We start from the raw sequence: 11,350 nt of genomic DNA, 5'->3' as shown, positions 1-11,350 counted from the left end.
TTTTTTTTTTTTTTTTTTTTTTTTTTTTTTTTTAATTAATATATTTCACCATCAAATTTTAGTCGCATACATCTCAAACTTTCTCCATCAAGTTCCTCATTAAAAAAAAAAAAAAATCACACAGGATTAACTGCCTATTTATAAAAAAAACTTGTAAAATCCCTTCACACAGGGGAGTATCGAACCCGTAACTTTTTAACTGTAAGTCCAATAGTGTTAGAAGTTCCACCATTCGGTTCGGCGTTGAAAATCACACAGGATTAACTATTCACATGCTCATTTGTCAATAGTCCCGTTACCTACAATAAAACGAGTTAACCAGTGTTCAAAAAGTCGAATCGCTGAGTCTAAAGCAACGCCTGTTATTTAGAAATTCAATGCAACAAGCAGTACTAGCGATAAGGACGAGGACAGTGAAGATGATGACGAAGAGGGGGAGGGGGAGAAGGAGGAGAAACTAGAAGTGGAACCTGAAGAGCAGACCACGCTGCAGAAAGCCAAATTCTATGTGTCACTTTGCTCAGGTTGGTGCGATTTTATTTCTACTGTTTCCGGTCGTAAGCTGAGCCAGTCTAGGTCTACCACTGCCAGAAACTGACAAGGTCTTATTGTCTCGAAATTGAAGAGAGGTGGAAATTTACACCATTCGGTTCGGCGTTAAAAATCACATAGGATCAACTATTCACATGCTCATTTGTCAATAGTCCCGTTACCTACATTAAAACGAGTTAACCAGTGTTCAAAAAGTCGAATCGCTGAGTCTAAAGCAACGCCTGTTATTTAGAAATTCAATGCAACAAGCAGTACTTAAAAAAGGTAAATTCTGAAATCAAGTCTGTGACCACATGTTGGGAACCGCTGCCAAACCATAAAAGTCAAGTGGCCATAGTTTCGGAACCGCTTCGGAACATATGGGGCTTAAACCCCAAAATTTACGGTGGTCTATTTCAGCGCAGTCGATATTTTGACTATAAATTTTGGGGTTTTAAGCCCCTTTTGTTCCGAAGTGGTTCCGAAACTATGGCCACTAGGGAGTAAAAATTTTAAATTCTCAATATTGAGTCGCATACATCTCAAACTTTCTCCATCGAGTTCTTCATAAAATTTTACCATTTCTTATAAAAGAATCGAAACTGTAACTCCTTACCTAATTGTTAGTTGGATAGAGCTATAAGTTCTAGGTAGGTTGAAATGATAAACATACCTATACTTCTTCACTATTTGTAAAATAGTGTAAAAAAATATTTCAACCTAGGTACCGGTACCTAGTCAAGATGGACCTTCACAAAGTTACAGAATCTTCAATCTATAGCTATAAGTTCGATTCCTCGTCAAAATTTACATGAGAAAGAATGCTTAGTAGACCCGGAAAGTGTACTGGGGACTTTTGTAGGGCAAAAAACTGATTTTACGGGTTAATTTCCTGTGGGGCACTTTTAGGTTAAACACCCTGTATGAGTTTCTAGTAGGTATGGAAATATTATTTATACCACTACACACTGCCAGCAGGTAAGTAGGTATCATATTGTAATATCGTAGTAGGTACAGGTTTTATTACTTCTGTGATCTCTCTACCCTTCACCATGCATACAATCAACCCTTTCATTACTCTTCAACCTTATTTCTTGTTTCATTAAAATAAAGCACTATTTTATACAAAAGAACGACATTAGATATTTCGAGGTAGAGCTTTGAGCTGAAGCTTGTACAAGTATGATTTTGTGATAGTGTATCATTAGGTAATCTGTGCATAACAATAAAAATATCTCATTCGTGTCAGTATTATTTTATTTAGATAGATCGTTGCCGAATCAGTTTTAAAACCTCTGTCTGCCGTTTCTTATTTTTTTCTCTACCATTTAGCAAGTAAGTATACAATATTTACAATATTACATAGAGAATTTAAATAGTTCCTAAGAAGAATTGCCTCAACTTTGAGTGTAAAGTAAGAATTGCCTCAACTTTGAGTGTAAAGTGGTGCAAATGCATCAGCCAAGTTTCAGGATGGATAAAGACACGGGCAGTTCCCCTTAGAATGCGTGGGTCTATAATGCTGTTCTTTTATGTTATACATACATTTTGGTACATATAGTTAGGATAGTCACCACACGAAGTATCTCCCACTGTTATCATTCTTATTGCAGATCCACCTCGGCGAGCACCATTAAGTTGCACAAAAATTACGTTTAGAACAAACAATGACAATGCATGTTAGGTGAATAGGTAGCGTATTTGCGGGCATATCTTTTAGATCTTTTACATAGGTAGTGTGGTAAGACGCGACATCTATTGGGGATGTCTGGCAGAAGGAAATATGAAGGATAGAGAGACTTTCATTGAAGAAATGATTAATCAAACTATGTAAGTGTTTCCTTCAAAAATGGGATCCTGGATTTTACTTGTCCTTCATTCTTCTTCAATTTGTCTTTTTCTTCGAGATTTAAAAGAGGCTTGACTTACTCTCCCACAGAAGTAAAAAAAAAACTTATTTTGTGTACTAAACAATGCTTATGATACCTGAGATCACAAGATTGCTTTCTCTATTTTAAGAAATTGGTTTCAACTGTCTGAAAACTCTTTTGGGCCCCACAAAAGATAAAAACTTGTTAAATTAGGTAAAAAAACGTTTAGAATGAGAATATCAATAGAAAATCAAACTTGTATAACTTTCTCTACCCCAATAGATGTCGTTGGTCATACCTACATTTTTTCAAAATGGCGACGATGCAGAAATTTTTCGCTTTGTACTTGTTTCTTGTCTGATATTCGTATGTTGCTTTGTATATTTTGTATCCAATAGTATGTAGTACATACTTGCCTACCAATTCAATGTTTTTAATACCTACTTAATGTTGACTTTATGTTTTTGAGTACTTCCCCAATTTACATAAATGAAAGGTTAAAATAGGTAATAAATAAACCGTGTATTATCCATTTGCGAATTTAATAGGGTAGTATTTTCATTTCTAATGACGTGACTTAGAGTGCTAAAACTACCCTATCAAAAAATTTCCCATTGATTTTGTAGGGCTTTGTCCACTGACATTGACGTGTATTAAAGTCCGTCTGACATTATTCAGATCTCTGAAAAACTAAAGACTTCAGTTTACCAGAAGGCTACTTGGTTTGTGGCGGTATAATATCTCTTAGTAGGCTGTCGAATTTTGACTTGACGGGGCGGAGAGCTACCGCGCTCCTTAATTTCAATTTATAAAGTTCAAATATGGCGAACTCTATACCTATTGATGGAGGTTGGATTTCAACAATATTTTTTCAGTCCCTATAAGGCTTTTTGGGCTAACAGCCTGTTAAGTAATTAAGTTTCTTTTGATGTGCTGTTAAGCTAACAGACTTGTAAGGTGTGTCCAAACATAGACGAACTGCCGTCGATTGACAATAAATTCACATCGATCGACGGGCGTCCACTATGTGTGGACACACCTTTAGGGACTAAAAAGAAGGTAGGTGAAACACACTCTTACCTTTCTATAATTTGATACTTAACTTACCTTAGGTAATTATCAATGTTCCAATGTATTTGTATATATTCTATGTTATATTATCTAGCTTCCTATATTGTATGTGTAATATTGATATTAAATACTGTATACGTGCTTCACATTGACACCTGTTGTTGTTGTTGTTGTTTTTTTTTTCTTTTTTTTTTTTATTAATATATTTCCACCATCAAATTTAGTCGCATACAATCTCAAACTTTCTCCATCAAGTTCCTCATTAAAAAAAAAAAAAAAAAAAAAAAAAAAAAAAATCACACAGGATTAACTGCCTATTATATAAAAAAAACTTGTAAAATCCCTCACACAGGGGAGTATCGAACCCGTAACTTTTTAACTGTAAGTCCAAATAGTGTTAGAAGTTCCACCATATTCGGTTCGGCGTTGAAATAACACACACAGGATTAACTAATCTCACATGCTCATTGTCAATAGTCCCGTTACCTACAATAAAACGAGTTAACCACGTGTTCAAAAAGTCGAATCGCTGAGCTAAAGCAAACGCCTGTTATTTAGAAATTTCAATGCAACAAGCAGTACTTAAAAAAGGTAAATTCTGAAATCAAGTCTGTGACCCACATGTTGGGAACCGCTGCCAAACCATAAAAGTCAAGTGGCCATAGTTTCGGAACCGCTTCGGAACATATGGGGCTTAAAACCCCAAATTTACGGTGGTCTATTTCAGCGCAGTCGATATTTTGACTATAAATTTTGGGGTTTTAAGCCCCTTTTGTTCCCGAAGTGGTTGCGAAACTATGGCCCACTAGGGAGTAAAAATTTTACAATTTCTCAATATTTGAGTCGCATACATCTCAAACTTTCTCCATCGAGTTCTTCATAAAATTTTACCATTTCTTATAAAAGAATCGAAACTGTAACTCCTTACCTAATTGTTAGTTGGATAGAGCTATAAGTTCTAGGTAGGTTGAAATGATAAACATACCTATACTTCTTCACTATTTGTAAAATAGTGTAAAAAAATATTTCAACCTAGGTACCGGTACCTAGTCAAGATGGACCTTCACAAAGTTACAGAATCTTCAATCTATAGCTATAAGTTCGATTCCTCGTCAAAATTTACATGAGAAAGAATGCTTAGTAGACCCGGAAAGTGTACTGGGGACTTTTGTAGGGCAAAAAACTGATTTTACGGGTTAATTTCCTGTGGGGCACTTTTAGGTTAAACACCCTGTATGAGTTTCTAGTAGGTATGGAAATATTATTTATACCACTACACACTGCCAGCAGGTAAGTAGGTATCATATTGTAATATCGTAGTAGGTACAGGTTTTATTACTTCTGTGATCTCTCTACCCTTCACCATGCATACAATCAACCCTTTCATTACTCTTCAACCTTATGCCTCCTTTAACCCTCTAGCTACGTCCCTCCCTCTTTAATCCTCCAGTTTTATTTCTTCTTGTCCTCTAACCCTCTGCCACCTTCTTGTCTTTTACCAGGGCCGTATCCGGGATTTTGTCGGGGTAGGGGGGGTCTTTCGGTTTCTTGTAGAACCCCCTGTATTTAAATCTTTTATTACCTTATCGTTTGACCTCTGGGAACTTTATTGAATTCAACTTTGTTTGTTGAATTCCCTATGGTGTGACATTGGACGTCAGAAGTCAAAACGCTAGTAAAAATGTTAATGGTTGAATGAAAACACAATTTTGGGGACACACTGTTCCATGCCAGATTAGATCGAGCACGGGATGGGCATGTATCGGGCGTGCTATGACTCTTAACGGGTATTCTACAAAAAGTGGCGTAGCGTGGTCTAAATTCAAGTGTAGGGCGTGTAGGGCACTAATTTCCATCATCCATGCCTCTTCATGGATTGGCATAGACAAGTAGAAGTAGGTACCTACCTATGAACTTTCTTAGTTCCACACTCGCCTTAGTATGCCTGATAATCCTGGCTAGGAAAATTGTTCAACTTTGAAAAAAAATCTACAACATTGCAATTCAAATGGGGTACTTCGTATACGAAAAGCCCATTCTGAGGCTGAGGTGTAGAGGCAAACAGCCCCAAAAGATGGTTTAAGCTTATACGGATCTTAATCAACAAAACTGCACAAATTGTTCTGGTAGTATGTACGTACTTTGCGTTGTGCCTACTGCCCTTGGTCACCTAGTCACCCATAAAGGAGAAACTAAAAACGGCACAAAATTTTAAACCAAAACCAAAAACTGTAATGCCGGCCACTCATGCTCAGGGAATATAAACGTGTGTGACGGAAAAAGCTGCAGACCTAGGTCTCAGACGGCCTGACACCTCGGTCGTAAGCTTTTCCCGTCACCCGTTCCATCGGTCTGTCAGACAATCTGAGCGTGAGTGACCGACACAATACCATTCCCGGACAAAACCTGCCCTCTAGTACGGAAGAGGGCAGAAGACAGCAAGGAGCGCATATTCCATGTCGCATTTTTTGTAAACTTTTCCCCTCACAATCCTCTAAAGCACAGACTAAAACTTTCGTGTGTTGGAAACCCATATCTGCACTGTGACGTACAAGTAGGACAGATTTCTTTGGAAAATAATTAGAAATAAACCATTTTTAACTTTCTATTTTAAAACAAGATTAATTTAACTGTGTATTTAAAATTTCAAGTAATTTTCAGTGCCTATTTCGTGTTGTGATATTCTGTGGGTGACTCCAAAACCTGGCACAATTGTATTGATTATTTCATTAAAAGAAAAAGAGCTTTCAAAAGTTATTCAACACTAAAATATGCAAAAATGTTGACCCTAATTCCTTTTGTTTCATTAAAATAAAGCACTATTTTATTCAAAAGAACAACATTAGATATTTCGAGGTAGTGATTTGAGCTGATACTTGTACAAGTATGATTTTGTGATAGTGTATCATTAGGTAATCTGTGCATAACAATAAAATTATCTCATTTGTGTCAGTATTATTTTATTTAGATAGATCGTTGCCGAAACAGTGTTAAAACCTCTGTCTGCCGTTTCTTATTTTTTTCTCTACCAAATAGCAAGTAAGTATACAATATTACAATATATTACATAGAGAATTTAAATAATTTCTAAGAAGAATTGCCTCAACTTTGAGTGTAAAGTGGAGCAAATACATCAGTCAAGTTTCAGGATGGATAAAGACACGGGCAGTTCCCCTTAGAATGCATGGGTCTATAATGCTGTTCTTTTATGTTATACATTCATTTCGGAACATTTTGGTACATAGTTAGGATAGTCACCACACGAAGTATCTCCCACTGTTATCATTCTTATTGCAGATCCACCTCGGCGACCATTAACAAGATTCTGAAGAGCAAGTACGGGATGGAAGAGGAAGAGACGAAACTACAGAACAGCGATAAGGACGAGGACAGTGAAGAGGATGATGAGGAGGGGGAGGGGGAGAAGGAGGAGAAACTGGAAGTGGAACCTGAAGAGCAGACCACGCTGCAGAAAGCCAAATTCTACGTGTCACTTTGCTCAGGTTGGTGCGATTTTATTTCTACTTTTTTCAGTCGTAAGCTGAGCCACTCTAGGTCTACCACTGCCAGAAACTGACAAGGTCTTATTATCACGAAATTGAAGAGAGGTGGAAGACAGGATGGGAAAAAACCAGCCACTCCGAGAACGAACAGTATCCTTCAGGATACAATCCACCCCGGGCGGGAATCGATCCCGTGACCTAGCGCTTAACAGGCAGACTTGCTACCAACCAAGCTAACTAGGCTGGCTTGAAATATTTTTACTTCCTTTTAGACAGCTGTGATAGCACGTTGATGAATCAGTTTCCAACAGTTCACTGAAGCTCCAACTTAGGCAACGGATGCGTGACCGACCAAGTAAAAGCTCCCTTATGCATATTTCCCTAAACTCCTTAGGAACTTGGACCCTAAAAGATTGTTTAAGTGATGCCGTCACTAATTTCTAGTGTCCTCTGTTCTGTCCGTCAGGTGTGACCGCGTGTCTGTCGGCCTTTGCGTTTCTCTTCCTCATTCCATTCATCATAGAACCTGCTATCAAAACCATCATGGCGGACTATGAGGCCGAACCTGTCACCTGTAATATTTCTCGTCATGACGTGAGTATCTTCATTCAATCATTCATCAGTTCATATCCATCACTCTCTAAGACTGTATTTGTATTACAAAGATTGAGTTTGAAGGGCATCAACTTGTAAATTTTTGTTGCCAAAAGCAAATGTCAGTCCAAAAGCGATCAACCTATGGTAGACCTGACAAGTACGGCCAAGTCCGCAACTAAGTTACGTAGAAATTAATTAGAAATCCAACACGTAAAAAAAAGTAGATCCAATTTCCTTAAACTTTTTTTCAAGTTCATAAATTTACTTCATGAAAACTTTTTTCTACTAACTTGTAGCCTAATATTTGTTTCTTTTTTTACAAATTGCCTTCTTGTACTTTTCATTTTCTTTCATTTATGTAGGTTCAAGTTTCCTTAGGTTTTAATTAACTCTTATAAATATCATAGAACCTGCTATCAAAACCATAATGGCGGACTATGAGGCCGAACCTGTCACCTGTAATATTTCTCGTCATGACGTGAGTATCTTCATTCATCAGTTCATATCCATCACTCTCTAAGACGTTATTTGTATTACAAAGATTGAGTGTGAAGGGCATCAACTTGTAAATTTTTGTTGCCAAAAGTAAATGTCAGTCCAAAAGCGATCAACCTATGGTAGACCTGACAAGTACGGCTGAAAAGGTCCGCCAGTCAGGTACACCTGATAGTGAGTGGCTGGCCTACGGCTGATTGGAAGGTCGACGAAAAACGCCGACCCCGTCAGGACACCAGGAAAGGCGAAGAAAGAAGATAGGATGGAAAAGAATAGAATTAGGTTTAGGTATACCTTTAGAAGAAATAAGGAGGAGCTTACAAGACAGGCTGACATAACTCTCTGGTATCACAGTTGTACAATATACACATTTTAATATGACATCTATTTCAATCCCACCCGTTTGGTTACTTAGATCAACCTAGGGATCAGCAACTGTAACTGGGCTTCCTGTAGAGAGGGGTGTACTGCTCAGATGATCAAGTGCCATCAGATCTCAGTGCATTACTCCCGGATGTTCTTCAAGGATTATAACAAGGTGAGATATTAGATATTATTAATAACGTTCTTATAATATAAGATTGTTAGTGACGTGATTAGCTCTCTTGCCAACCTAGTTAGCTTGGTTGGTGGCGCATCTGCCTTGTAAGCGCTAGGCCGCGGGTTCTTTAAAAAAATGGTTCTCTAAGAGGTTTGATAGAGGAAACTGTAACAAAGGAGGTCTTGACGTTCCGAAGTTGAAGACAGAATAGGAGAAAACCAGCCAGGACGAGAATCGAACCCGCGCCCTAGCTCTTACAAGGCAGACGCTCTACCCTCCTAGGCAACTTGGCTGTCTAAGTTTGGTTTTAAATGTTTGATATCATGATATCCTTGTTTCTTAACGTGTAAATAAAAATACATGGCCAGCCTAGTTAGCTTGGTTGGTAGTACGTTTTGAAGGGATAATGTTCGTTCTCGGAACGACTGGCTTTCTTCAATCCTGTCTTCCTTCTCTCTTCGATTTCGGGACGATAAGACCTTGGCAGTTACAGTTTCCTCTATCATACCCCTTGAAAAAAAAAATAAAAAAATATATGATTTGGGTTTTCAGTCCCATAGTCCAGGACCTATCCCGTGGGATCACGAGGACATTCGGTTCCTGATCAACACAGAAGGCTGCGGCTACCCCCCGGGTACTAACTGCACCAACTTCGTCAAGCAATATGGCCTGCCTGAGTCTCCATCGCAGAAATCTTCCCCTCCCAAACCCTTCCCCTGCTATTATAGTAAAGTGTTCCCCACCCTCCATGTGGTGGCTAAGTATAACTGGGATGACAATCTCAGGTGAGTAATAAAATAAAATAGAATAGAATATACCTTGTTTATCCTGCCCGAATAGGACTAAAAGTCCCTTTACCCTAGCAGTCTAATACCAAATTAAATTCCCTGTGGTAAAGCAGAGCGTTTTCAAAACTTTTGTGGATATCACAGCATTATTAATAAGTGCCTCTTTTGCCATCAATTTCCGAATAGAATAGAATTGTTTATCCTGCCCGAATAGGACTGAAAAGTCCCTTTACCCCAGCAGTCTAATACCAAATTAAAGCTCAAATTCCCTGTGGTAAAGCAGAGCGTTTTCAAAACTTTTGTGGATATCACAGCATTATTAATAAGTGCCTCTTTTGCCATCAATTTCCACATTTTTTTACTTTTTTTCGGCTTAGCTAGCTTGGTTGGTAGCGTGTCTGCCTTGTAAAAGCTAGGACGCTGGTCCGATTCCCACCCGGGGCGGATTTTATCCTGAACGGATAATGTTCGTTCTCGGAACGGCTAGCTTTCTCCTAACCTGTCTTCCTTCTCGCTTTGCTTTCGGGACGATAAGATCTTAGTTACAGTTCCCTCTATCAAACCTCTTTAAAAAAAGCCCCTTATGTTCTGCAGCGGTTCCGAAACTATGGCCACTTCAGTCTTTTAAAAAGATCTTTTCTTTCTAGTGAGGCGTACAGTTTTAATTTTTGTATTTTTCGTGTTCCATACAGGTATCTTATCCTGGCCCTGGTTGTGCCTATAGTTCTATTTTTCGGCTCCCTCACCATACTGGGCTACTGGTATTGCCCTCGCAAGTCCAAGGTACAACCGGCCTACATATAGTTGTCACTATCCGCGTGAGAATACAAGTAAGTATACATTTTAGTAGATATAAGTAATAGGGAACATTCAAATGGGGAGCTTTTGTTGCAAAATTTCTCTATGCAGAGTTCAGTACCTACATATTTAGTATAAACTGTTAATACCTATAATGGAACAGCTTGTACTAAGCTGACAGTGACAGTCTATATAAAGCAGTACTTATACTTAGGACCCCCATTGTTTTGTTCTGCTCTTCCTAGTCATATTTTGCTAGCTCCTTCTTGAAGTTCAGGTAATATTTATGAAGATTAAAGATCAACAGATAACTACTGCAATTTCTTTCAATATTGTCTGATAATTTCAACAAGTCTTCAAGTAACGGGGCACGGTTGATCCAGTGGTAACGCGCTTGCTTGCCATGCAGAAGGTCCCGGGTTCGAATCCCACCATCGACAAAAATTTGTACTCGTTTTTCGATTGCAAATATTTCAACGGGTTACTTTCTGGTGTTCTCGTGTTGACCCAGCACCTAAATGGGGGGCGGACTTTATCCTTAACAGATGAAAGGATAGTTCTCGGAACGGCTGGCTTTCTCTTATCCTATCGTCCTTCAATTTCAGGACGATAAGCCCTCAGTAGTTACAATTCCCTCTACCAAAACTCTCTTTTTTTTAATAATAATAATAAAACCCAACTATCCTTAGGAACATTTACAGTTCCCGGATAGATGGGTAGTGTGCACCGTTCTTGGGCGTGATAATAAAGGCCTTCATAAATATTTATTTACCTTCTGAAATGGATTCTGCCCTTCTCCATCCTAGAATACGGATCTTTCAGAACGTATAGTTTGCCACCGCGGAAGTAGAATATCATATAGTCTGGCCAGGTAAATCCTTCCATGGAGAAGTCTACATTGGTTTGATCTTCTGGTGGTATCTGCCCCAGTAGGTTGGCCACATGGTGCGTACCAAACACCCAGTCTCGCTCAACATAGGGCTTGAAGTATTTGGAGAACTTCATGAGTAGTCTGGCCAGGTAAATCCTTCCATGGAGAAGTCTACATTGGTTTGGTCTTCTGGTGGAATCTGCCTGAGTAGGTTGGCCACATGGTGCGTACCAAACACCCAGTCTCGCTCAACATAGGGCTTGAAGTATTTGGAGAACTTCATG

The 11,350-nt window shown here is 38.6% G+C and overlaps 2 protein-coding genes across 3 annotated transcripts in view; both read left to right on the top strand.

Annotated features, from left to right (window-relative positions):
- Positions 1 to 968, top strand: part of LOC103511288 (discoidin domain-containing receptor 2-like) — a 63,882-nt gene extending 62,914 nt beyond the window's left edge. The window contains exons 9-10 of the mRNA XM_026825097.1: positions 371 to 524; positions 952 to 968. Coding sequence (XP_026680898.1) covers positions 371 to 524; positions 952 to 968 — 171 coding nt within the window. The remainder of the gene's footprint in view (positions 1 to 370; positions 525 to 951) is intronic.
- A 689-nt stretch (positions 969 to 1,657) lies between these two features.
- Positions 1,658 to 10,552, top strand: LOC103511287 (protein tipE-like). Of its 2 annotated transcripts, none has more exons than XM_026825095.1 (6): positions 1,658 to 1,866; positions 6,771 to 6,976; positions 7,443 to 7,570; positions 8,484 to 8,606; positions 9,162 to 9,394; positions 10,090 to 10,552. In XM_026825095.1, exons 2-6 carry the CDS (start codon positions 6,817 to 6,819, stop codon positions 10,199 to 10,201), a joined length of 756 nt encoding a protein of 251 aa, XP_026680896.1. In that variant the 5' UTR covers positions 1,658 to 1,866; positions 6,771 to 6,816; the 3' UTR covers positions 10,202 to 10,552. The 2 variants fall into 2 exon arrangements, with proteins under 2 accessions (XP_026680896.1, XP_026680897.1); XM_026825096.1 differs by lacking the exon at positions 1,658 to 1,866 and adding an exon at positions 5,987 to 6,512.
- Positions 10,553 to 11,350: the final 798 nt, after the last annotated feature.

This window comes from Diaphorina citri, unplaced genomic scaffold (genome assembly GCF_000475195.1).
Source record: "Diaphorina citri unplaced genomic scaffold, Diaci psyllid genome assembly version 1.1 scaffold696, whole genome shotgun sequence".
Lineage (NCBI taxonomy): Eukaryota > Metazoa > Arthropoda > Insecta > Hemiptera > Psyllidae > Diaphorina > Diaphorina citri.
The sequence above is the reverse complement of the archived record's forward strand: the minus strand, read 5'-3'. Positions and strand labels throughout refer to the sequence as shown.